Below are 27,565 nucleotides of genomic sequence, written 5' to 3' on the forward strand. Positions count from 1 at the left end.
TGGAACATAACTTTTGATTCCTATAGGAAAATACAGTGGGATACGTTGTAGCCCTCCAATTTAATAATGCACTGGGAATCCTCTCAATGTATGCTTGCAGCTGAAGGTAGAAACTAGATGTGACTGTAGTCTTAATGCACACACTTATGCATGTACTATCAAATACATATACACATACACTTGCATCTAACTTTTATTCAAATTTTTGTATGCATTCACATACACAATGATCTTTATACACACGCATACGCATGCCTCATATATCATATCATGCATTTAGTTTACACTTACGCATACATTTATATATGCAAATCATGTACATACAGCTTACACATACATATACTCACATACACACAAACACATTATGCATTACAGTTTACACATAACATACACTGACCTTCCATTTTGGATGCCCCAAAGTGGAACCGCCGTTAGACACATTAGCCAGATAAAGTTAATTTAGACCAATAACTATTTCTATCCAGGATGTTTGGCTAATATCTATCCAGGATGTTTGTGCCATATAGAGGCCTAGTTGTACTATTAGAATAATGTGTCCAGAGGACAAGTTTCTTTCTTAAAATTAGTAGTAGCATAATGTGTAGAATAGGGTGATAGAATATACATTAATATATCTTTTTAGCTACAGTGTAATAAGGAAAGTAAAGCAAGTGTGAGGTCACTGTCTATTTCCTGCAAGGGGGGGGGTCTGGAGTGGACATATCTATTGTGGGCCCAGGCCAGGGCTTGCGTCTGAGGATGGGACTAATACATTGTAATGGAATTTATACATAAAACCACAGAGCGCAATAACACCCAACATGAATACCCTATATACTTGTGTATAGAAAAGTGCTGAAAAACCTCACCTTGGCTTACACACGAGTCAATAAAAATAATAAACTTATAAACTCACTCTCCGGCGTCCCTGATGCACAGCGCAGCTCCCCAATGTCTGCGTGGCTCCTCTTCTAGCTTCCCCGTGGCTCCTCTACTTTCTTCCGTCTTCTGTAACAGCCTGCAGAGCACGGCCATGTTATCTCCCATACTGTCAGCAGCGGCCGCGTCATAGAAAGCGCCTGCCAGCAGTTAATGTGGCCCCATCCTGCATGCTTTTACAGAAGACGGAAGAAAGGAGGAGGAGCTGCGGGGAAGCCAGAAAAGGAGCCGCGTCAACAGCCGCGAGTATATAAGTTTTTTGGGGTTTTTTTTAAGTGCTGGCTGGGCTGTATACTACCGGGGGCAGGCTGGCTGTATACTACCGGGGGCAGGCTGGCTGTATACTACCGGGGGCAGGCTGGCTGTATACTACCGGGGGCAGGCTGGCTGTATACTACCGGGGGCAGGCTGGCTGTATACTACCGGGGGCAGGCTGGCTGTATACTACCGGGGGCAGGCTGGCTGTATACTACCGGGGGCAGGCTGGCTGTATACTGGGGGGGAGGCTGCGACCAATGCATTTCCCACCTTTGGTTTATACTCTAGTCAATAGGCTTTCCCAGTTTTTGGTGGTAAAATTAGGGGTCTCTGCTTATACTCGGGTCAGCTTATACTCAAGTATATATGGTACATGTGCCATGTTATTATTTTTTTCACTTAATAGACTGCTTTTAGCAATTTTGACATCACTTTAGTAAAAATATTGTACAGTCATGTATCTATTATAAAAGGCAATCCATCTCACCAGTCTGAAGAGACGCATCACTACATGTGCTGAAGATCCAGCACATTCGAATCCAGCACCAAACGTGTTGAGGTTTAAATAAAAACTTGTCATCCAACTTTATTCAAGATCCATCTTTAAAACTATTCCAAAAGACATAGGACATATGTTGCATCGGCTCGCCAACATGTTTTGAATGCAAACCGCACTCACTCTTACTTTTAAAGATGGATCTTGAATAAAGGCGGATAACAAGTTTTTATGTACTTACCGTCACTTACTGATTCATTATTTTTTTTCACATTTTGGAATTTCACATTTTGGTCCAGATTTGCATTTCACAGTGACCGCTTGTTCATCATAAAAGGCAGCTTATATGGTTTTCCAAATGACAATCTGCGGAGTATTTTCATATAAATTTTTGCACATAAGTGGACCAGGCGTTGGTTCACACCAGCATAGACAACATTTCTTCAATGCCCATTATCCTTTCGCAGTTCTGTTCCCCAAGTCTTGGATTGACTAAAAGAGAGTAGAAACAAAGGCATAATTTTTTGGTGCACACTGGTTTAAATTGTCTTGTAACTTTTACAGTGCTTCACACACTTACATCTTTTCGAAAAGTGGACTCAATCCTCACAGCCCAACTATATCTGCACATTATTTGCACAAAATATCTTCCTGTAGACATCTTAGGTTTTGAGCAACGATATGTTCTAACAGCTTCGAAAGACTCTAGTCCAATAATTCCAGAAATAGGGGAGGATATTGTTTCAAAATATTGTACAAAATTGTTAATAAAAATGTTTGATTAAAGAAAATAAATAGGGGAGGATAGATGAAACCACTCTAAGGAAGTATGAAACAACCTCAAGTTATTTGGACACCTATGTGGTGAAACTCCTTGTGAGGTTTCACTAGCATAAACGTAAGAAAATATGGAATGTGGACCCAGCTGTGTGAGAACCATATTGCCGATTGTTGTAGGAGGCCAGCACAGACAGATTTTAAGGCTGGTTGAGCACCATTGAGTCCAGTCCAAGAAATGTACTCTGGCGGGATTTCCTGGACCAACCTTTTCAGCATTTCAGTTTAGTCTAGTAGTTTGAAGTTCAGACTGGGAACCGCTCCCCTCCTCCCCAACGCTTGGTGCAAGTTTCTTGTACTGAACTCGTTTGTGAGCAATTGGCCTACTAAATGCACACGACCGTCTGCTTCAACCAGGCCTGAACCTGCATGAAGTATACAGATGAATGGAGAAAGGAGGGGGATGAGCGGCCCTCACCGCTTCATTGTCCAAAGGAAGCAGAGTGGCCGCCTGGCTTGGTCACAGTGCAGTGAGACACTGTGTACTCACCACGTCATGAACAAGTGTAGTAGACCCCTAGGGGGGAAGGCTTGATCTGAAGCCAAAGTTTAATGGCCAGATTCCGGCCCCCAATAAAGTTGTGCACGTAGTCTAGTGCAAGGCAACACTGAATAACCTCTTCATAGTATATAACCGCTTTAAACTTCTTTACAGCAACTTTGGAGGTGATTTATGCAAGTCTGTTTAAAGGTGACCAACAAAATACAAAGCAGTTGTTGCATGTAATTCTGTTTGTGTGAAAGTAATATTTAGCAGTTTTCCCTTTTTTCTTCTACAGGTGGCTACCATCCTGTGAAAATAGGAGATCTGTTTAATGGTCGTTACCACGTTATAAGGAAGCTAGGATGGGGTCATTTCTCCACCGTCTGGCTCTGTTGGGACATGCAGTAAGATTTTTTTTTTCTTTTTTTAAAAAGTATAATCCTAAAGCATTTTCTAATTGCAGAAATGTATAGTGCAAGTGATAATAGTAAACTTTGTAACATACCTTATTAAAGGGGTATTCCCACGAAGACAAGTTTCTTAAATGTACTCGGGATAACAAAATAACACATTCTCTTATTCAATGTTGTTAATAAAAATACAGCATTTCACAGATATAATTCCAACCTGTCTCCATCAAACCTGGCTTATGAAAGTTTGGTTGCCCCTGTACTCCACCCTGGATCTTCAGAGTTTAGGGGCAGCAGACATATTGGGGCACATTTACTTACCCGTCCGGTAAAATTCCCGAAAGTGCATTGTCCGATGACAATGCACTGTGCGCCCAATATCCTGCATCTGTCGCTACCCCTCGCAGGTCCAACAGAGTTAACCATCGTCTTCCCGGTGTATGTAAGTGCATTGGTCGCGAAACAATTTTAATCTTAAATCCCGCGCTCAGTCCGAATCATTCGGATCGTCTGACGGCCTTTCCCCCGATTTCTGTCCCATGAAAGCCGATCGCATGCGACACAATCCCCTTCTAAATACCTGTCCCAGCACCGTAAATCAAGAATACCATGAACCGTCCGTTCTTTTGTCTGACAGTGGCCTTTCTGCAGTGGCCCCCACCCTTCCATTCCAGCTCTCGCACACACACCTGACTTCCTGCCAGCCAGCAACAACAAATAGTGAGGAAAGTAAAGCTACAAGCTGCAGGCAGATAAGGTCTTTATCCAGGGGTGGGGGAGAGAGGTATATACTAGAGCTGACCATATGTTATGGCTGTGATGGTACAGCTGAGAATGTCATGTGTGATATGCATCTCATGGATCTTATGATTTCTTATCTCTGATCTGTCTCGTCTCTCTTTATATGTGTCAGATACTAGTGAATGTTTAGAAGCTAAATGAAAGTGTATATAAACCTGTACCCTGGTAATCTAACCACATTGTCAGCTCATAGAGCTGGAGGAACTATAAAGTGTCTGCTTAGAGAGTCCCCGCCCACACTCTGGAATCTTACACTGACCATCACCTAGTTATAGGAGCTAAAACAGCAATAAAACGGTAAAGTAAAGGGTTAAAATGTTCTTTATTGTGTAAACATCACTAGGGGGTGGAAACTTGAGAATTTTCTTTCATGGGCAATCCCTTTAAGGAAAGCATCTAATCTGTGCCTTATTTCAACTCCTACTCCTGCAGTGCAAAGAGATGAGTGAAGGAGGCTAATAATGAACTCTTTCCATTCATAGTGAATATTTCCCTTTGTAGAAGGTTGAGGAAAAGGAAGTACGTAACAACTGTTGTTATGCAAGACCATTGTATATAAATTGATCTCTGTCCTTTAGACTCCGTGTAACAGTTTCCATTCTGCTGTCACCCTGTGAACATCACAGTAATAAAACTGCAACCTGAGCAAACCTGCTTGGATCATTATTGTCGAACCTTGAGACTGCAAATGTGGACATAATCCCTAGTGGGTGAGTGAGTCGGTACTCACAAGGGCCAGAAACAAGTCTTCATTTCATATATAAAGCATCTTAACTCCGACACGGGACTTCTCTTTTCAATAAAATAGAAAAGATCCAAAGATTACTATTATTATCTGCACTATTGCTTTATGCAGTTTTAATAAAAAGTTTATTTGCTTTTTTTTTTTTTAGGCCTTTCTATGTGCTATTATAAACTTTTTCATTCTAGGCTAGGTGTTATTTTTTGCTGTTTTCATTGTTCTCAGCAATAACCATTGTATTTTGCATTTGTTGTTACGGTAAAATCCAGAAAACTTACTGTAAAAATAAAAACTTTTGTTATTTTGCCTCATTTTCCACTGTGGAATCACCTGCCACAAAAGCACTTAAAAAGGGCTGTTTGTGGAGTTCATCCTCTGCATTGTAAATGTTGAAACATGCAGTAAAAAATAGTACTGCATATTTCCTACACAGTATGTAATTGAAAGATATAGCTGTAAATTTTCCTTCTGTTAATTTAGAGGCTAATGTGTGGTGAGGCCCAAGCTAAAATCACATTTTATGCCACTGACATTTGTTTCTGGCTCTACTTATGAGAGCTGTTGTTAAATGTGAATATTTGCTAACTTCTAAAGGAAAAAAAAAGCAGTATTTTACCGTATATACTTGAGTATAAGACGACCCAACATAAGCCTAGGTACCTAATTTTACCACAAAAAAGTGTGGAAACGTATTGACTTGAGTATAAGCCTAGGGTGGGAAATGCAGCCTCTACTCTATAATAAGATGTCCAGTAGTTTCCCCTCATCAATAAAATGTCCATGGCTCTGTGCCCCCTTAATGTTATGTCTGCGGTTCTGTGCCCCCTTAATGTTATGTCTGCGGTTCTGTGCCCCCTTAATGTTATGTCCACGGCTCTGTGCCCCCTTAATGTTATGTCCACGGCTCTGTGCCCCCTTAATGTTATGTCCACGGCACTGTGCCCCCTTAATGTTATATCCACGGCTCTGTGCCCCCTAAATGTTATATCCACGGCTCTGTACCCCCTAAATGTTATGTCCACGGCTCTGTACCCCCTAAATGTTATGTCCACGGCACTGTGCCCCCTTAATGTTATGTCCACGACTCTGTGCCCCCTTAATGTTATATCCACGGCTCTGTACCCCCTAAATGTTATGTCCACGGCTCTGTACCCCCTAAATGTTACGTCCACGGCACTGTGCCCCCTTAATGTTATGTCCACGGCACTGTGCCCCCTTAATGTTATGTCCACGGCACTGTGCCCCCTTAATGTTATGTCCACGGCACTGTGCCCCCTTAATGTTATATCCACGGCTCTGTGCCCCCTTAATGTTATGTCCACGGCTCTGTGCCCCCTTAATGTTATGTCCACGGCTCTGTGCCCCCTTAATGTTATGTCCACGGCACTGTGCCCCCTTAATGTTATATCCACGGCTCTGTGCCCCCTAAATGTTATATCCACGGCTCTGTACCCTGTAAATGTTATGTCCACGGCTCTGTACCCCCTAAATGTTATGTCCACGGCACTGTGCCCCCTTAATGTTATGTCCACGACTCTGTGCCCCCTTAATGTTATATCCACGGCTCTGTACCCCCTAAATGTTATGTCCACGGCTCTGTACCCCCTAAATGTTACGTCCACGGCACTGTGCCCCCTTAATGTTATGTCCACGGCACTGTGCCCCCTTAATGTTATGTCCACGGCACTGTGCCCCCTTAATGTTATGTCCACGGCACTGTGCCCCCTTAATGTTATATCCACGGCTCTGTGCCCCCTTAATGTTATGTCCACGGCTCTGTGCCCCCTTAATGTTATGTCCACGGCTCTGTGCCCCCTAAATGTTATGTCCACGGCTCTGTACCCCCTAAATGTTATGTCCATGGCTCTGTACCCCCTAAATGTTACGTCCACGGCACTGTGCCCCCTTAATGTTATGTCCACGGCACTGTGCCCCCTTAATGTTATGTCCACGGCTCTGTACCCTGTAAATGTTATGTCCACGGCTCTGTACCCCCTAAATGTTATGTCCACGGCACTGTGCCCCCTTAATGTTATGTCCACGGCTCTGTGCCCCCTTAATGTTATATCCACGGCTCTGTACCCCCTAAATGTTACGTCCACGGCACTGTGCCCCCTTAATGTTATATCCACGGCTCTGTGCCCCCTTAATGTTATGTCCACGGCTCTGTACCCCCTAAATGTTACGTCCACGGCACTGTGCCCCCTTAATGTTATGTCCACGGCACTGTGCCCCCTTAATGTTATGTCCACGGCACTGTGCCCCCTTAATGTTATGTCCACGGCACTGTGCCCCCTTAATGTTATGTCCACGGCACTGTGCCCCCTTAATGTTATGTCCACGGCACTGTGCCCCCTTAATGTTATGTCCACGGCACTGTGCCCCCTTAATGTTATGTCCACGGCACTGTGCCCCCTTAATGTTATATCCACGGCTCTGTGCCCCCTTAATGTTATATCCACGGCTCTGTACCCCCTAAATGTTATGTCCATGGCTCTGTACCCCCTAAATGTTACGTCCACGGCACTGTGCCCCCTTAATGTTATGTCCACGGCACAGTGCCCAATAAAAAAATAAAGTTAGTTGTCGCCCTCCAGCACTGTCCCCCAGCATCCTCTTCTCCCCGTAGCAGGTCTTCAGGTTCCAGGGCCATCAGATGCACTTGTATGCTGACATCAAAGTTCTGTGCCGGTAGATTGCATAGATGTGCATCTGCCGCCCAGTCCCGGAAACCTGAAGACCTGCTGCAGGGAGAAGTCGACCACCGGGGGACAGTGCCGGAGGGTGAGTACTAACTTTATTTTTTTTTTTTTTATATACTTGCGTATAAGCCCAGTGGTGCTTTTTTAGCATAAAAATTGTGCTGAGAAAGTCAGCTTATACTCGAGTATATACGGTACGCTAATTTCATACAATGTGTATATATATATATAAGAAAGTTAGAATGCGGTCACACGGTGCATTCTTGGACTGTTCTTGGTCGGCTTTTAGTTGAACTGAAAGCGTATGTTTATTATGCATTTTTTTCTTTTTTTAAATCCGTTTTTATTCAATTCGGGAAGTGTAAGCAGCTATGAAAATGTTAACACCGCCCCAGATACCTGAAAGGTACGGATGTTAATCTGGTACCTAGGGCTAATTTCCTTAGTTATCTGGCAAACTATATTTAACTGGAAGCTTAACTTTCCTGTTTTCACTGACTTTCACTGTCACATTGCAACGAAACACCCTCAACCATAGCAAGAGAAGTTGGGTATTTATGGGTAATTATATCAACACTGCAGCTGAAATTGCTCATCAGTTCAGCACTGAACAGGGTAAGGTTCTGTTGTCATACAGTGTCTCAATGCTGCATGGACCAGACCTCGTATTAGCAGATCGAATCAAACAGTTAGACTTGCCTTTGCTGAGGAGTAAGTTGTGAGGACAGAGAAGTGGTCTACATTTAATTTTAGTGATGAAAGCAAGTTTAATTTAAGGTAATTTTAATGGAGCATTTGGCCCAAATGTGAACTTTCCCTAAGCTGTTCCATTCCTATGTTTATGCACGAATTGCCAGCAGAGTGTTGCCATTACCCTTGTCAAAGCACTATTTATGCATTTGAATGTGCTACTGCGAACGTTCTATATTTAATGTTTGTATGGTCCAGTATATAGCAGCAACATTGTTCTTCATGCATTTTTGTCTAGTTTGCTCAGTTTTAACATGATTAAGGACTTGCAATTCCTAAATATTTAAAGATTGAGTTTTCACTTCCTTAAATTATGGCCAGCATGTTTTTCTCAGCAGTCTTAAAGGGGTTGTCAATTTTCAGCAAATAATTGATATAGTTTGTGTAAGGAAAAGTTATACAGTTTTCCAATATACTTTCTTTTTCAATTCCTCACGGATTTCTAGATCTCTGCTTGCTGGCAATCTATGGGAATCGTCACAGTTCACTTCTAGTGCATAAAAATCTGTCCATGGTCATGTTACACAGGTGCACGATCCGTATCACACGGCTCTAATTACTCTATCTGAGAATAACAAGCCGGCACACCTACATGTCCATCACATGACCATAGAAAGATTTCTATTCACTAGAAGAAAATTTTGAAGCTTCCTATAGGATGACAGCAAGCAGAGATCTAGAAAACTGTGAGAAATTCATACAGAAAGTACATTGGAAAATTGTATAACTTTTCCTTACACAAACAATATCAATTATTTATTGAAAGTCGACAACCTCTTTAAAGGGAACCCGTCATCACTATTTTCACAAATACAGGTAGTGGCAGGTTCCTATAGAGCTCTAGTAACTATCTGACACCCTGCTTGTAGCTAAAAATTGTACCCCTCAGATCCCCATAAAATCAGAGTTATAATCTTGCCTGGTATCTATGCAGCTTTGGAGCGAGTCCACGGGGGCGTGGCCTAATGTCATGTGACCAGGGTGACATCATCAAAGGTCCTTGAGCTACTTAATATGAAAACTATACCCCATGTACATATCTGACCACATAAAACAATCACAGCAGTCTCCATGGACTTCTACTCCTCTCCATGCAGGCTGCTGTGATTTCATGTGATAAAATATGCTGTGATTTCATGACATATATGCTTAGTGTACAGTTCCTAATGCTACAAAAGCTATAGGACCTGCGATGATGTCACCCTGGTCACATGACATTATAGCAGCATACAGAGATAGGGATGGGGAGGAGCTGCTGGATTCAGCCTCAGGAGGCCATACCCACCTGGACTCCATGTAGCCATGCTTAGTTACCAGATAAAACTATAAAGTTGAATATATGGGAATCTCAGGGGCATAATTTTTAGCTACAAGCAGGGTGTCAAATAGTTATTAGAGCTCTATAGGAACCTGTAACTACCTGTATTTGTGAAAATAGTGGTGACGGGTTCCCTTTAAGGCTAAATGATGGTGAAGGGCATTACCAACATCATGTGGGAGACCTTGTGTCTTCTTATTAGCAATAATAGAGGTCTGTGTTTGGACATAGAAAGTGCAACCAAGACTATTACTAGTAGTGTTCATGGTTTTAGAAAGAAGCAGTTTTTATAGATATGAATATGGGAATATGAAATCTGTAATTTAGCTTGTATATTCAGCTTAATCTTGAAGTTCAGAATAAGGTAATGTTTCATATTGAAAATTATAATTTTTCTAGGGGGAAGAGATTTGTTGCGATGAAGGTAGTAAAAAGCGCTCAACACTATACGGAGACGGCGTTGGATGAAATAAAATTGCTCAGATGTGTAAGTTTAAGCATGTGAAGGATATTGCACTCTCCATTTATTTACTCCTTAGTAATGTTAATAATTTTGCTTTATTCCCTGTATTTGCTATTCTTTTTGAGTTTTCCTACTGTATGACCTCCTGCCCAAAGATTTGCTCATGAAATTGATCAATTTATTGGTGACATTGGTTACCTCTTTGATCATTAACCCCTTAGCGCTCTGCACCGTAGCTGTACTGCGCTGAGTCCCACAAATAGCACTCAGCGCAGTACAGCTACTGCGCAGAGACTATGCCGGTTCAGCTCTGCACAGGAGCCGAACCGGCATCGGGGGTCGCGGGATGTCAGCGGTAAAAAAACATTTGAAAACCTGCCAAAAATTTATGATTTTTACCTATTATATCCCACTAAAAATGTAACAAAAGGTGATCAACAAAACATATGTACTCCAGAATGATACTGTTGCAAAGTACAACATGTCCCGCAAAAAACAAGCCATCAACCAGCTCTGTAGCCAAAACGTAACAATGTTATGCCACTTGGAAGACGGCGATGCAAAAATGATAGATTTTTCCCCACATTAGGGTTTTATATGGCAAATTTAGTAAAACATAAGAAAAAATATTCATGTCTGCTATCCCAGTAATCGTATCGACCCATAGAATAAAGATAACAGGATTATTAGGCTATACGGTGAACACGAAAAAAAAGTAAAAAATCCAGTACAGAATTGATGCTTTTCTACTCATGACCTCAAAAAAAGTTCCTACATTTTCAAAAATAGGTGATACCAACCCCAAAATGGTAACACTGGAAAAAGCATCTCATCCCGCAAAAAGAATGCCATCACATGGCCGCAATAACGGAAAAGCGAAAATTTTATAGCCTTCAAAAGGGGCCAATGAGTAAACTAAGATCCTGGCAGCTGCAGGTCCCTCCTTCCCTTCTGCGCCTCGCTGTGCGCCCATAACACAAGTAACGACCACATGTGGGGGGTCTCTGCACTCAGGAGAAATTGTAGAACAAATTGTATGGTGGGTTTTCTCTTTTTATCTTTTGGAAATGTGTACATTTTAGGGCTAAATGAACGTATAACCGACAAAATTTGACCATTCTAAATTTCACCGCCATTTTTATTCAGTTACTATGAAGATCTCAAGGGGTTAACAAACTTCATAAAAGCTTCTGATAGCTTGAGGGGTGCAGATTTGAAAATGGGTTGGTTATATAGGGTGGTTTTAATGCTAAATATGTAAAATTTAATTTCAAACAGTATTTATCCCCAAAATAGTCAATTCTGAAAATACGGAAAATCGCTATTCGATTTGTAAGCCGTCAAAATAAATTATCCAAACATTTCAAAAATTATGAAAATGTAAAGTAGACATATAGGAAATGTTATTCAGCAAGTTATTTAGTGGGTAAATCTATCTGCCTGAAAACCTGGCGATTTCGAATTTCGAAAATGGCAAATTTTTCTAAAAATTCATCATTTTTTTCTTTTTTTTTAAAATAAACATAAAACTTATCAGCCAAAATTTACCACTAAAATGAAGTACAACATGTGGGGAAAAAACAATCTCAGAATCGCTTTGATAAGTAACAGAGTTCAAAAGTTATAACCATATAAAGAGACGCAAGTCAGAATCCAAAAAATGGGACTGAGCCTTAAGCTACAAGATGGGCTGCGTCCTTAAGGGGTTAAAAGGGTTTTCCCATCTGGGCATTTACAATTAATTGGATTCATCTGCCAAATGTAAACATTTCTTCAATTGATTGTTATTAAAAAAAAATGTTCCTGTGTGAAGATAATTTCTCATTGATGTTGCCATGTTGTGCCTTAGAAACTAGATGGCTTCCTTGGATATGACCACCTGTGCTGGAGTGATTCCACAAAGAAACAAAAGGTTTTTGTATATGAAATGTCCAGGAGTTACTGCATGTCCCACAGCCGTCCTGTGGTAATGATTGCTGAAGCCAGGAGGTCAGGCAGGACTCGGTGGCGAATGTCTGACCACTGCTGCCAAAATGGGAGGTGGTCGTATCTGGGAAAGCCATCTCGACAACATGACTACATTTATGAGAAATTATCTTCACACAGGAAAACTTTTTTTTTAATGAATTAAATTAAATGTAAATGCCCAGATGGGAATACCCCTTTAACCATTTTCTATAAAAGACACTGCAAACAAACTAAAAATTAAAGCATAGGTACCCTGCTACAACCTCCGATTTCAGCGTTGCTTGTTTCACAAGTCACTGACGCTTCTGGCCCAGCTGTGAATGTTAGTAAACTAATGGATGCCAGGGCACTGGAAGCTGGGTAAGTGCGCTTTATTTTTGTTACATCTGCACCACCCCCACGGGAGAAGGGCTTTGAGGTTTTATAAAAAATAAAAACCGTTAAGGATGCTATTATTGCTTTAGAGTTGGGCTCCAAATCCTTGTTGCCAGTGGAAAAACATTCTTGGGACAACTGAGCAATCAGTGAGTGTCCTATAGTACTAATGCTTGTGATCTTTCTAACTATTTTTATCTGATTTAAGTAAGAATATGCTTTTTTTCAGGTGCGTGAAAGTGACCCTGGAGATCCAAATAAAGACATGGTGGTACAGTTAATAGATGACTTCAAAATTTCTGGAATGAACGGCATACGTATCCTTTGTAAAACTAGACATAGTTTGCTTATTCACCTATGTCGCAGATCCATTGAAGTTTAATGTTAGTATTGAATATTCAGATTTTCATTAAAGAGAACCCATCATGCAAAATAACCCCCCAAAACTAAATATATTTTCATAAACTGCAATTAGAGAGCATTGCCTCTATCCCTTCATTGTCCCTCTACATGCCTGTAAACCTAAGCAATGAGGTCCTAAAGCTGTATGCAAATGATCTGTGAAATGTCCAATGAAGCATTAGCATATTCAAACTGTCCACCTTATTCATGAGTGGGAGGCACAGCCACACCCCCAGTGCATGACTGACAGTCTGTATAATGATGTGAGGCTGTATAATGATGTGCTTCCTGGTGCTGGTGGCCACGCCCCCTGCAGCCTGTGTGTGCATGTGTGTGTGTTTAGGAGAGATACAGCAGCTCCAGGCAGCCATGTTACAGCAGAACATGTCAGATTCATGTGTAGCTGATGTCTGTGTCTCTCACCTGTATATTAGGAGGATGCAGCATGTCAGCAGATGCAGCACACACACTAGCAATGCTTTACTATACATTACACACAGATATGAGCAGGGAGAGGGGAGGGGTCACAGGTGTGACATCACTGCCTCTGACGATGTGACCAGCCTCATTTACATAATAAAAAATCAGATGCTTTTACAATGAATAATGTATGAAATAACTAGATAAAGGCTGGGATGGGATCCTTGTGAGCTGCTCCAACAGGTAGTAGTGACAGGACAAGTGACACAGACCTGATGACAGGTGTCCTTTAAAGACAAATGCATTGTGGAATGTTTGCAACATTTTTGGTTTAAATTGGATATATTTTATGGGCATTATTTACCTTAATATAATATCAGATGTCTGTATGGTGTTTGAAGTTCTAGGTCATCACTTATTAAAATGGATCATCAAGTCAAACTATCAGGGTCTTCCTATTCGCTGTGTGAAAAGTATAATACGTCAGGTAATTTGTGCTCTGCTTTCTATATCACGGCTGAGGCACGACTATTCAGCAATGGTTGTTAAACATGGCAAGCAAAATATACACAGAACAAAGAAACACGTTACACTAGCTTCTTTGCTTACCTTTAATTTGATTTTCACAACACTGCCTTAACTGACCCTTGACCTGAACTTTAAAAATACTAGTCATGTAGTCCGCTTGCATGTGCTAGCTCAGTTGGAGTTCATCTAAATATAGACTCTTTCCACATTAACTGGGAATTGCTTTTCTTTTATAGGTCCTTCAGGGCCTGGACTATCTACATAGCAAATGTAAAATTATCCACACCGACATAAAACCAGAAAATATCTTGATGTGTGTTGATGATGCTTACGTGCGTCGAATGGCTGCAGAAGCCACTGAATGGCAGAAAGCCGGTGCACCGCCTCCATCAGGTTCTGCAGGTAAAAATGTGGTTTCTTGTATACAATTTTAGAAACTTAATTTATTATACAACACCTCTCTTTAATTTATATGGTACAGTACTATTGTTAAGTTGTGGCAAGTCTGAAGAAAGGCTTACAAACTTACAAACTGTAGTATTGACCTCTTTAATTTTATATAAACTAATGAGTTAATAGTATACACACACCTTTATAGTTTTCTGTCCTTTATACAGTAAAATATGTAATTTAAAATCCCTGTTTTTTTAAATTGTAGAATCATTGACTCCACTAATAACAATACAATGGTGACGGGCTTCTTTTAAGATCATGTTTAATGCTTGTTCATTTTCTCTTTTAGTCAGTACAGCTCCACAACAGAAGCCAGTAAGTAGCTGAAAATATATTTTTTATAAGGGATGTATAATTATTATTTTGCACAACTGGGTATAATTTGCTTTATGCCCTTACCCCCACCAAAGAAAATATTTGCCTTCAGTTGAATGTGTTGTTGGCTTCATTTTAATCATTTTAATGCCACATGTCATTGGTGTATTCAAGATTATAATTTTTGTCTTGTTATCTAAGTACAATTGTGACCTTGTGAGCGAAAGGGCTCTGTAGCGCACTTGAGTATTTTTTTTGTCAAATTTTTGTTAAAGAAAATTTTCTGTATTAAATCCCGTAGGTAGTATGTTTTTGTATTCTCTTCTCAGCAACTCATTTTATTAAAAATCACAGGTGGCCTTTCAAAAATGGCAAAAGTGCTTTTACAAGATGACATTTGTCTCAAGTTTTTGCCCAAGATATACTATGCTTTGACTTCACAGGTTGGAAAGATTTCAAAAAATAAAAAAAAAAAGCTTAAAAAAAAACAAAAGCGTCAAGCAGAGCTTCTTGAAAAAAGACTTCAAGAGATTGAAGAATTGGAGAGGGAGGCAGAAAAGAAAAAGACAGAAGAAAATGAAAATGAGCAGGATGTCGAGAGCCAGCCAGAAGCCAAGTTGAAGACAGTTTGTCTGGAAGATGCTGCAGATGAGGAGCCGGCCAATGAATATGGTGTGTATGATGTGCACATAATATTGTATTCACTCAAAGTACAGCAAAAATTGGTAAAAAAAAAAAATATCACCATTATAAAGGAATGGGAGCGTTAAAAAGGTCACAAAATAAATCATTTCTATTGCTGTTCGGAAACTGGGAAGAAACCAGATCGTAAATGATCTTCTATATTAAGTATGCAGGCACAGCTTTGTATGTGGTTTTGCCAGGTATTGCAGCTCAGCTCATCTTATGTGAAGAAAATGCAACTGCAGCTGCAAAAAAAGGGTGAGGGCTGGACAAAGATTGATCATGTACAATTGCTTGCCTATTGTTAGAAATAAAAAGTACAGGGGGAGGGGGGGGGGGGTTGTCATCATCCTAGAGTCTTTCTGTGGCAACTAATCAATGTAAGTTACCATCTTTGTAGCCCTGATTACATTTTTTTTCTCAGTACTGCTGCTATATTGCTACATGCTTATTTTGAAACATATGGTTGCCTTATTGGAACCTCTGGAATTGACTACCACATACTACTGTATTTATGTCAATTTTTAATTTGTGTTTTTAAAGGGCATCTTCTACCAGATTACCGGTGGTATTTACCGGTGGAATTGACTACCACATACTACTGTATTTATGTCTATTTTTAATATATGTGTTTTTAAAGGACATCTTCTACCAGATTACCATGTTCCAGTTAAATCCAGGGCTCCTGTATTGCAGATAAAAGGACTTAATAAAAATATTTATATTATGCTGAGACGCTCACGTCACGTGAGCACCTCATGTTCACCTGGTTTGCCGGATTAGTATTCAACCCTTTGGTCCGGCCGTTATCTTCAGAAAGATGGAGACGTCAGCTAGCTGTCTGGAAATCTTCTCCCTTGCGCAGCCCACAGGTTACTTCTCGGGCATGCGTTAGATTTACAGACAGTTGGCTGACGTCACTGGCTGTCTGAGGATAGCGGCCGCTCTAAAGGGGTGAATACTAATCAGGCGGGGGACGTGCATAATTACGGAGCGGTGGAGCCATGCGGTGCTCATGTGACGTGAGCCTGAGTGCCTCAGGCTAACCTACATATTTTTATAAAGTTATTTTCTCTGCAATACAGGAGCCCTGGATTAAGCTGGAACATGTGCCATCATCCCTTTGAGGTAACCAGTATGCATAAGAGAACAGTCTACCACCAGTAATCTGGTGTTTGATGTCCTTTTTAATATAGCAATGAAAAAAATTTCATTGTTTGAGTATGGCTTTCATATAGTACTCATGTAATTGTTTGTTTATAAGGTTTATGTGAGGTTACCTTTTATATGCGTTTATTTCTACAGTCTCGCCTGGTAATGTTTCTTCAGAAGGGGAGGATCATGATGAGAAAGACGATAATGAAAAGGAAATTGTTGAGAAAGATGATGAGGAGGAGGAGCCAGAACTGGTTAACACAGATCCAACATGGATAGAGTCTCCAAAAACAAATGGCCATATGGAAAATGGACCATTCTCACTGGAACAGCCATTAGATGATGAAGAGGAGGATGAGGAAGACTGCCCAAATCCTGAGGACTTTAATCTAGATGAGTCAAATGCAGAAAGTGATTATACATATAGTAGCTCTTATGAACAGTTTAATAGTGAATTGCCAAATGGACAACATAAGAATGCGGAATTACAGTTCTCCGATTTTTCAGCAGAAATGTTTTCAGAACCCTTAGAGTCTGTAGAATCTGGTTTAGCAGCTTCCGAGGATTCCACTGTTATAGAGAGGGATGTAGGTAGCCCTTGCCAAGACAGGAGCAGGACAGTTTCTGCATCAAGTACTGGAGATATGCCAAAAAGTAAGTTTCTTCTCCTTTGTAACTTTTGGTGTTCTCTGCCAAGACTAACAACACAGTAGTCCTGTGATAAAACTCTTATCTAAAGATGACCAAGTAGCCCAGCTACTTTAAAGGTCTTACCTAGACACCATCAATTGATATGAATGTGAGTGATCACGCTTGTCATTAATGCAGCATGTATTTTATGTGTAGGTAAACCTGACACAGAGTTACTTAATTTCAGTAGATATATCTGTGACTGATAGGAGAGCTTAAGTTGCATCATTCTTTACCTGTTTCAATAACTGTTGAATCATAAATATAAACTTAAAACGGTTTTAAATTTATTTAAAATTATAAGATTATTTTATCACTATGGGATTTGCTGCATTTTATTGCAGTTTTGGCTTGATATCTCAAATTTAAGCAAAACATGTAGGACCACAGCAGCATAAAACAAACCACTCTATTTTTTATTTTGTTTTGAGTTACATCATGACTGCCACTGGAATAGTACCACTGGAGATTGTGTCATGTATTATACTTTAGTACTTTGCAATGTGGCCAGTAGAATTAATTATAAAAAAAAAAAATAGATCATTAATTTATATAAATATTTTATGTAAATGTGTAGATATCAGGAATAATGTACAGATGCTACCCACCTCTTAAAGGGGTTGTACTAAGAATGATTATCCCCTTAACCTAGCCGATTAACCCCAACTGATCACAAGACCAGACACAACAACATTTTGAACTGTCCACTCTCTGAGAGTGCCGTGCTTTGTAATTTGACTGCTACCATTGTATTCAAAGGAGTGGCAGGGTGCATTTTCCACCTGCTGCTTCTTCAAATTTGTGAGAAAAATACACCCTGTCTCTTGAATAGGGGTCGCCTGACTGCTGGGCTCAGATTGTTATTGTGTGGATAACAATAATGCTTGGTAAAGCAGCTGGTGGACAGGTTAATAGAGTTCTTCTCATTTGAGCCTTGAACATCTGAGATGGCAATAAACCCTTCATTAGGTGTCATTATGCAAGCTTAAATTAGTATTGAAACGTATGGCTAGAAATTGTTGATGAAAGTCTGTTGATCTACCAGGGCTTCTATTCCAGTTTTCTCTGAAATAATCACAGTGCCTAACATACCACCAGTCATTGAGTTTATTTTCCTCTTTACCTGCAGGTGGGTGAAACTAGCACTAGCACTGCCTGCACATTTTTATTGCCTGTTACCGATCAGGGCTGAACAGTCCCGGGCAATACCACAATTCCAGAGCCACCTGGTATATCCGACAGTGCCGAAGGGGCGGAGTTTCATCATATGCCGACGCTCAAAGCACTGACGTGTGATAAATCTCCCCCCTTATTACTTTGTCATAAGACCATTGTTAATATTAAAAGGAATGTAATGCCAATTTTCTTTTTGGATTATTATAACCAAATAACAGAATATATTTTTTTGCATTTTGCCTATTTTTGTAGGCTTGAGAGAGCTCTAGTAACAGCATTCAGTCTTTAGAGAGGCCTCATGGCCATAGGCAACAATGATCTGGAGCCAACTCATTGAGGTCTCTGGAGAGTTTTCCAGGCATGCTCTATGGAAATAGGTGGTGTAGATAAGCTGTAGCATCATCTATTATCAAGTGGAGGCAGTTGTGGTTGTTGTCTGTGGAGGTATCTTCTGTAATGTACATGAAGTGACTGCTTTATAATAAGCAAGAGACCAGAGTATCTGGTAATGCCGGATAAAGTACTTTCTTAAATATATATTTGTTAACCTGTTTCCATGTCTATATTATAGAAAACAAACTCCTGAAAAAAAAGTTATAAAATAATCATCAATGAAATATACCGTATATATTTGAGTATAAGCCGACCCGAGTATAAGCCGAGACCCCTAATTTTACCACCAAAACTGGGAAAACCTATTGACTCGAGTATAAGCCGAGGGCGTAGTATACAGCCAGCCCCCCCTCATGTATACAGCCAGCCTGCCCCCTCATGTATACAGCCAGCCTGCCCCCCTGTATGTTGAGCACATTAAAAAAAACCGCCAATCCTCGGCGGTGGCTCTCGATCCCCGGCAGCGGCTTCTGTCTTCTTCCTTCTTTTGCCTGCGGAGCGGCGTCCATGCGATCTCCCTGCCGGTGCTCACTATGATGCGGCGGTGTCGCCACTGATGGCGTCACACCGCCGCATCATAGTGAGTGCCGGCAGGGAGATCGCATGGACGCCACTCCGCCGGCAAAAGAAGACAGCCATCGCCGGGGATCGAGAGCCACCCCCGAGTATCGGCAGCCGGCGGCGAGGATCGGGGGTGAATATCGCCGGGTGGTGAGAACTAAGTTTATTTATTTAATGTGCTGAACTTCGGGATCGGGAGCTGCCGCCGGTGGATTCCGGCACCAGAGGGTGAGTATTACATTTTTTATTTTTAATTGACTCGTGTATAAGCTGAGGTGAGGTTTTTCAGCACATTTTTTTTCATTTTTTGGTGCCATCTTTTCATTGGCACTGCTGGTAGGTAACTGATACATTGACAACACAAATTCCCCACTCTAGCAAATGTGTCAATAGTATGTTTATTGTTGGTAGTAAATCACACAAGACAAATGGTATACACAGAGAAGAGGCAGAAATGCAGAGATTACCACTTCCTAACTGAGTACAGTACTAGTGTATCTTACCATATGTGAGAAAAACAATCACATTTTCATTCTACAAGTTGCTTATGTGGTCATAGGATTTTAGTCAGGGGTGTACCCTATACGCATATATAAAGGTGAGCATTGCTTTTCCTTACTACAGCTAGGCTAGCATTCTCAAGTCTTAAAAGAAATTATGTAACGTTTACCCTTGCATTATTAAATAAGAATTACATTCTCACCAGGTATTGCATAAATTAATAATACTAAAAGTAAAATTGAATTAGAACACTTAATTTATATATCTTAACATATTCCCTTTCCTTGTCTCATCAGGCTCTTTTCCTTCTCCTCCACACCAATTGCCTCTAACTACCATTTACTTGAAAATCTGTGCTCGATCCTGTACCTGCAGAGGCTGTGCTTAGCAATGATTTATTACTGCCCATAGAAGCTTATAGAGAAGCGTTTTGTGGGGAAGAGGGAGAAACAAATACAGAGAGACCGATATTAGTCTGTATGTCTCTAATATTTCAAATCTGGTGCTGCCACCTGTCATCTTCATATATGGAAAATATCATAGCAACTAGGCTTTACCCACTAGTACAGGGACAGCTGAGAGGGGAAATCTTAAATTTTAAATGGTTTTTTTTGTTTTTTGTTTTTTTTTTAAGAATTATGTTTATCTTTTTCAAATCGAAATTCCAAAATGTACAAGGGATTTTTCTACATACCACAAGATTGTATATAAAAATTATATATTTCTGCTTTCTAGCAGAGACTGAATCTTTCTTGTAATGCATTCAGTCAGTCATATGTTCTCGAAAAAGAATTTTGTAACTCTTCCTAACAAAATAGCGCTTGCTTTTGGCATAGTCATTATAGTTTCAATTTGAGCATTTCCATACTGTGTTTTCCACACTACAAAAATGATGCAAAAATGATACACTGCAAAAAGGATGCCTCAGTCTGCCACTATATGTATGTCTATGGATACACTCATCGGTACAGGAGAATATAAACCTGCTTACAAAAACTATGGCAAGACAAAATCTTTGCATTTCAAGCTCTATCTTGCGCCCTTACTCATGGTTATCCTGCACCCTTACTCATGGTTAATTATGAGTAAGGGCACAGAATAGCGCTTGAAATGCTTATGTTTTGTCTTGCCATCATTTTGTAAGCAGGTTTATATTCTCTTGAACCAATGCCTATGTTTGCACGATTTTTAAGAAAATTTTCCCAATAAAGTAAGCTACATGCTATGTTTTATGCCGAAGCTGGTGCTGGATAATTTTGTCTTCTACTAGAAAAATAAAACCAAAATTTATTTTGATTATTATAGCATATAATACTAAATAATATTTTTTTCCAATTGATTCTGTATTGTAGATAAAATGCGTGCCGCAGATCTACTGGTGAACCCCCTGGATCCTAGAAACGCTGACAATATTAGGGTTAAAATTGCAGATCTTGGAAATGCTTGTTGGGTGGTATGTACAGCAACTATTATTACCTTTTGGGTCTTATGTAGTCACTTTTATTAGCCCTTATTAGCCCTTTTCTTTGAACAGCACAAGCACTTCACTGAAGACATACAGACTAGACAGTATCGTTCCATAGAGGTACTCATAGGAGCAGGATACAGCACGCCTGCGGATATCTGGAGCACAGCCTGTATGGTAAGAGTTTGAATCATTTTGCTGCCAAGAATTTTTGGACATTTTACACCTCTAGTAGCCAGGACAAACCCTATACCCTATATTTTCTATAAGAAGACTGCTGTTACATTTTACATACACATTGTGTTATATTTTAATAGTTTTGTATGTTTTGTACTCGGTGAACTTTGCACAGCTTATAGGCTCTATCTACCAGTTTTGTCATTGAAATAAATTAATGCAACATCTATGGTTCACCTCAGAGGCTCTGCAAAAAATCTTAGAAGTTGAAGTCTGAAGTAGAGTCTAATGTCTTTGGGTGCATCACTATATAAGGAGATAAGACCTTTTTGAGGCTAAATATATTTAAGTAGTAGTTCTCTTCGTCAGACATAATGTTGGATAATGCTGCTTTCTTGATGTAAAGATGTAAAGTGAAGCCTCCTGTCTTGAATAATAATCTTTATTTATATAACGCAATCATATTCTGTAATGCTTAACAAATTATGGGGGACATATACAAATAAAATAAGACATTACAGAGTGAAAACATGATCAAATGGAACCATTGGAGTGTGGGCCCTGATTGTAAGAACTTGAAGTCTAAGGGCTGTTTCACATGATCATGTGCAATAGATGGGGGTCCCTGCATAAAATAGAAATATAATACAAGGATGTTCCTTCTGCCTGTCGAACAGTCGCGCTACAACTGTAATAGTTAATGCAGTTCTGGCACGTCTGTTCCATTGGCAGGAGGAATGTCCTTGCATTATATTTCTATATAATGCAGGGACTCCTGTCCTCTGCTCTGTATGCAGCCCATGGGATCGTGCCACCATACGGCATATTTACACGGGCTGAACACATTCGTGTCAAACAGCCCTAAGAGGAATAAGGAGTAACACAAGAAGTATTGGTGCTTGTATAATGGTCCAGCAATTCTTTATAAAACAATTCAGTTAATAAAAATGTTGCTGCTTGGACAAGTCGTTAACCACCATCTTATATACAGAGTCCTAGGTGAATGGGACTGCAGAGAAGCCCCTAGCTTGGTAATTGTTTTTAGCGCATTACATATGGGAGGAGTATAATAGAGAGTTGATATTTTATGCAGTTAGGGAAAATTATATGCCTTCCTAAAGAGATGGGTTTTAAGAGCACATATGGTGGTTTGGAATTGGTCTAATGGCCCAGGGTAGGGTATTCCAAAAAATTGGTGCATACTCAGAAGAAGTCCTGGAGAGTGGGAGGTTCGGCATTGTGCAGAGCTTTTTGGATTAGGGTGAATATTTTAACCTGTATTCAGTGAGGTGACTGTCACAGACTGGAAGGCATCCGTGTAGCATTTGGTCTGAAATACAAGCATGGCTGCTGCATTTGGAACAGATTGTAGAGGGTAGAGTTTAGTGAGTTGAAGACTGAGTTACAGTAGTCTAGATGAGAGTGAATCAGACCAACAATTAGCGTTTTATAGGTTTCCATTATAAGAAATGGGCAGATTATAAATATGTTTTTAAAGTGCAAGTGGCAAGAGCACCATCAGTCCCTCACAACCCCAAGGCAGTGACCCTGCTGCCTCAGGGTTATGGTGATACCACTGGCAGAAATTAGGTCAGGGTTGGCTTGGTTAGTAGATGGTGGAAAGACAAGAAGTTTGGTCTTGGAAAGATTCAGTTTCAAGAAAAGACAGGACATGTTAAAGACAGCAGAGAAACAATCACTGGTGTTCTGCAGTAAGGGAGTGGCGATGTTACATGCAGAAGTATGTAGTTGGGTATCATCAGCATAGAGATGTTACTGAAAACCAAATCTGTGGATGATTTGTCCAGTGTGGGAAGTATAGACGAGGAAAAGAGAAGAGGACCTTGGACTGAGCCTGGACAATTCTTCTGTAACTGAAGGAAGATGGCGAACATGCTGAGGTACTGGAGGGAAGGGGATTAATGTTAGAGCTAGAGGATTTTATTATCCAGACATTCCAGTCCATAAAATGGCCACAAGATGGAGGGTCATGTGATCTCTTATCTATCCATGAACAATCGCCCTGCCAGGACCTTATGATAGTATTCAGGAATATAAAATCAAGGTCCTGGTAGGGATATTGTTCATGGACAGGAATATAGATATATATCATATGACCCTCCATCTGCAGACATTTTATGGTCAGGAATGTCTAACTGATGAGGTAAAAGACAGGAGGCTAAATAGGTGCAGAACTGTTAATAGATATAAATGTAAATTACCTAATTTCCTACACACACACGCACGCACAGCCATTGAAGAAAAGCGGCAAACCCTCTGCTGCTATCACACATGTGTGTGGAAATATTTTTACAGTGGAACAACATGTACAATATGTATTTGTAGAAAACACCAGCTTCTTCTGCATTATGACTTATTTGTTATTTTCTCTATTTAGGCATTTGAACTAGCAACTGGAGACTATTTATTTGAACCACATTCCGGAGAGGACTACTCTAGAGATGAAGGTGAGTAATGGTCTCATGGCAGGGGACGGACATCTCTCATAGATCTATTTCGGTGGTGGAAATATTTCTCCTTTTAAGAAATACGCATTTACTAACTTCTGCTGCAATACATGATCATCAGTCGTGGTCTGTTATCTCTTTACAATGTAAATACTTTACCTCAGACTAAATGTAAATAGAAACCTTTATATTAGCAGACAAAATTGTACCAGCCAAATACTCCGGGTCAATACATAGTCATGTAGACCCCTGGCTAGAACCATCAACTAATATATTAGCCAGAAAAAGGTGGGATTGGTATAATGGTAAAATACAAAATAGTATCACATATCAAAGCTGGTCAGCCATCCAATCATGGCCCTGTCCAGACAAAACATATCCAGTGTAGGTGACCAATCTTATTGCATACAATCAGTATTAAAAAAAAAATGATTTGATTGCATACGTTACTGGGATTCCTCCACCAGTACTGATAGGTCCGGCTCCAATTACGGAGATACCCTGTGGTTTCTACCTCAAAGATTAGGACCCGTTACCTTAGTCAACAGATGTCCCACACGGAAAGCACAAGCTGTCCATCATATTTGGCATACACCCCCTTTAGCAACGCACGGCTGGATGTGACAACACCAGAAGCAATGTGTTGGGACATGTGACTGCTCAAGGGTGAAACCCACGGCTTTGCAACGTCACTTGCGGACGGAGATAGTAAAACTCCTACTTTGTTGTGGTAGGACAGCAGAGGGAAACCACTGACCCCTGAACCGCCTCCTAATGAATAGCAGAGGCTAGTGAGAGGCTATATCCCACCCCGCGCATTAGATCGATACCAATAAATGTGAACCCACCCACCCTACCATGCTCGCAACTCTGAGCATGTCTAACAATGGGACTGCCACTATTATTGCGTATGTCTCCCAAATGGTCTCCCACTCGTCTCCGCAGCTCTCTTTTGGTCATTCCTATGTACTCAATCCCACATTTGCATGTGGCTAGGTAAATGACCCTCTAGGACTTGCAATTTATGAAGTTTTTAATTGTGTTGGTTTTGCAATTAACATTTGATATAAACAAATAGCCTGTCCTTAAAAAGGGTAGGCTACGTACCTTCTACATTTGTAGAAGCCCTTTGTAGCCAAGTCGTTGTTATTGAGCGGATGTTTCTATGCACCAATTTATTTTTCAGTGACCATTGACGCCACTGTGTATGAACGAACCTCTCAGGGAACATCACCATAGGGACATATTGACAGCAGTCACAGGCAGTTTCTAGTTGTTTCCCCCTGATGAAGGAGATTGCTATCTACCCGCTCCAGAAACACGTTGGGATGTCACTTTGGTATATAGGGGCAGACCAGCCAGCTTGGATGCAGGGTTATTACTGGGACCACCCTTGTAGGGGTGGGAACTACTGTGGATATGCAGGGCCAGCTTGGTAGGACCTTAGGGCCTGATAGGGACAGCCCATCCCCTTGGATTACAGCACGCAGTGTGACCCTTCACCGATGGGACTCGCATGACCCTGCCTATGATTTTCCCTCCTCCTGCCATCAACAATTGGTTGAGATCAAATCCTTTTATATTTTTATAATCATTTAATGGCTGACGAGAATTGATATGTGATACTATTGTGTATATTTAAATGCATAGATATTAAAAGTTAAGTTTTATTGCTAATACTATTCCTATCTTTTTCTGGCAAAACCTTTTTATTAACAGTAAAGCCGTGTTCAGACATGACCTATTGGTCTCAGATGCTCTGAGCTAATTTTGCTTTTAAAATTGGCAGCAAATGGCTTTAGATTACAGATAAATGTAACAGATTAGAACAAGCAGGGTAATGATTGAGGCCAAGTATCCATTCTCCAACAAGAACTACATATTTTTATAGTTGCAACAAGAAATAGTTATTAGTATACATTAATTCAATAGTTATTAATAGTTATCATACACATTCTGCTATAATTAACATGGCAACATATTTCTATTTTAATTTTACTAGTCAAATAAGTTTTTGAGTAGACTAGCCATGTTTTACAGGAGATATAAATAAGGAGATTGCACATATTTTAGATATTTCAATGTCATTGTTTAAATATTTTTTATTTCTTCTCACAATCAAGAGTGAAGTTGATGGAAATTGTTCAGCAAGCTCATATTATTTCATTGTGTCACTCAGACGACATACAATCTTTGTGTAAGACATGCATTGGTTTGAAAGGTTTTGCTTCATCCTCAGTAGTATATAGTCGATAACAGTAAATGGCTTCGCTTCCAGGTGTGATTTGCCAGTCTTTAGCAGTAAGCGGTCTGTTGGATCGGGTTCATCCTTCTGTCAATCTGCATAAAGTTTGTTACCTGAACAACCTAGATTATTATAGATGACAGCAATACTTATGTGCCACCTCTCTTTGTAATGTGCTGTTAAAGGCCATAATATCAGCATGTGCATGTTGAGAGTTGTAGTTCTTACATTTACCCCCACCCCCCTCTCTTTATTTTATATAATTGGACATTCTGGGAGGTGTAGTTCAGTTATGTACCTTCTTTATTGTGTATCATATCAACCCATAACAACAACCGGGATAATCTGGATATTGTAGTGCTCTCTATTTATTTAACACAAAAATAACCAAGTCATGCTGAAAGTTCTAAATGGAAACCATTTCTCATATTGTCACATGATATCCCATAATATGACTCTGGACACGCTGGGGCTCATAATGGTATACTAATTTAGACATTCTTGGACACTACTTTCCCTGTGTGGCCTGAGATGTACACAGGCGGAGATAGAAGTGTTAGCTCCCTGTTTGTAATGTTTGGTTTTTAAGTTTTCGTGGGTTGGATAAACATTGCTAATGCAGGTTGACAGAAAGTGTTTGGACCACAGGTTTTGAGTAGCTTTTCATTAGTTTGTGGTCAGAACAAACAAAAAGCTAACTTCATTGTGTTGAAGGGTAAGTAAAACCCCTTAATGGGGTCACCCATATTATAATTGCCCTTACTTCTTCGAGTCGCATGACACTCTGGCAGACACATTCCTGGGGCTCTTCCCATGGATCTTCAGGCCACCAATAACCTATAGTCATTAATACCATAAACTTTGGTTATGGTGGCCAACTCCATTTAGTACACTACACATTTTAGAGCTGTGCAGATTAAGAAGTGGTTATTCTCATAGCAAACATCCGATCAGTACAATGCTGAATGTTCTTTATGCAGTAACTGGTTGTTGAGGCAGTGGATTTAAAGGGTTGGCCCTGACTATAATGGTTTTAACATTAGTGAATCACACGTAAAGGAGGTACAAATTGTATTGTCTCCACACTATTTGTAAATCATGTGTTAAGGCTGCTGGTCACAGAACATATTGAAGGGCTATTTTTTCTAACTGGCATAGGGCAAGGCTTTTCTATTTTCTGTCTGTGAACCTATTCATTCCCATGTTTTATCGCTTGGTTGATTTATTCTGCTACATGAACACTAGTCATATACTACTAATGGTGTCACTGATCTGCATGGGTTTGCCACATAATTGGTTTTAAGGTTTTTTTCTTTTGTAATTAAATTCTTTATTTTTCTTATTTCATCCTGTATTTTTTTTCCCTCACTCCTTCACTCCTCTTTTTCT

General features: G+C 40.2%; 1 protein-coding gene across 7 annotated transcripts in view; it reads left to right on the forward strand.

Annotated features, from left to right (window-relative positions):
• The window catches only part of SRPK2 (SRSF protein kinase 2), a 109,277-nt gene that overhangs the window by 73,778 nt on the left and 7,934 nt on the right, over positions 1-27,565 (forward strand). For 6 of the 7 annotated variants that reach the window (XM_072147203.1, XM_072147196.1, XM_072147197.1 and 3 more), the window contains 11 exons: positions 3,310-3,418; positions 10,137-10,224; positions 12,773-12,860; positions 13,746-13,852; positions 14,130-14,295; positions 14,636-14,661; positions 15,105-15,333; positions 16,651-17,154; positions 21,174-21,274; positions 21,356-21,463; positions 23,862-23,931. In XM_072147203.1, coding sequence (XP_072003304.1) covers positions 3,310-3,418; positions 10,137-10,224; positions 12,773-12,860; positions 13,746-13,852; positions 14,130-14,295; positions 14,636-14,661; positions 15,105-15,333; positions 16,651-17,154; positions 21,174-21,274; positions 21,356-21,463; positions 23,862-23,931 — 1,596 coding nt within the window. Of the gene's footprint in view, positions 1-3,309; positions 3,419-4,817; positions 4,936-10,136; positions 10,225-12,772; positions 12,861-13,745; positions 13,853-14,129; positions 14,296-14,635; positions 14,662-15,104; positions 15,334-16,650; positions 17,155-21,173; positions 21,275-21,355; positions 21,464-23,861; positions 23,932-27,565 lie in introns of those variants that run through there. The other variant, XM_072147202.1, reaches the window with a different exon arrangement.

Source organism: Engystomops pustulosus, chromosome 4, assembly GCF_040894005.1.
Source record: "Engystomops pustulosus chromosome 4, aEngPut4.maternal, whole genome shotgun sequence".
In the NCBI taxonomy this organism is placed as follows: Eukaryota; Metazoa; Chordata; class Amphibia; order Anura; family Leptodactylidae; genus Engystomops; species Engystomops pustulosus.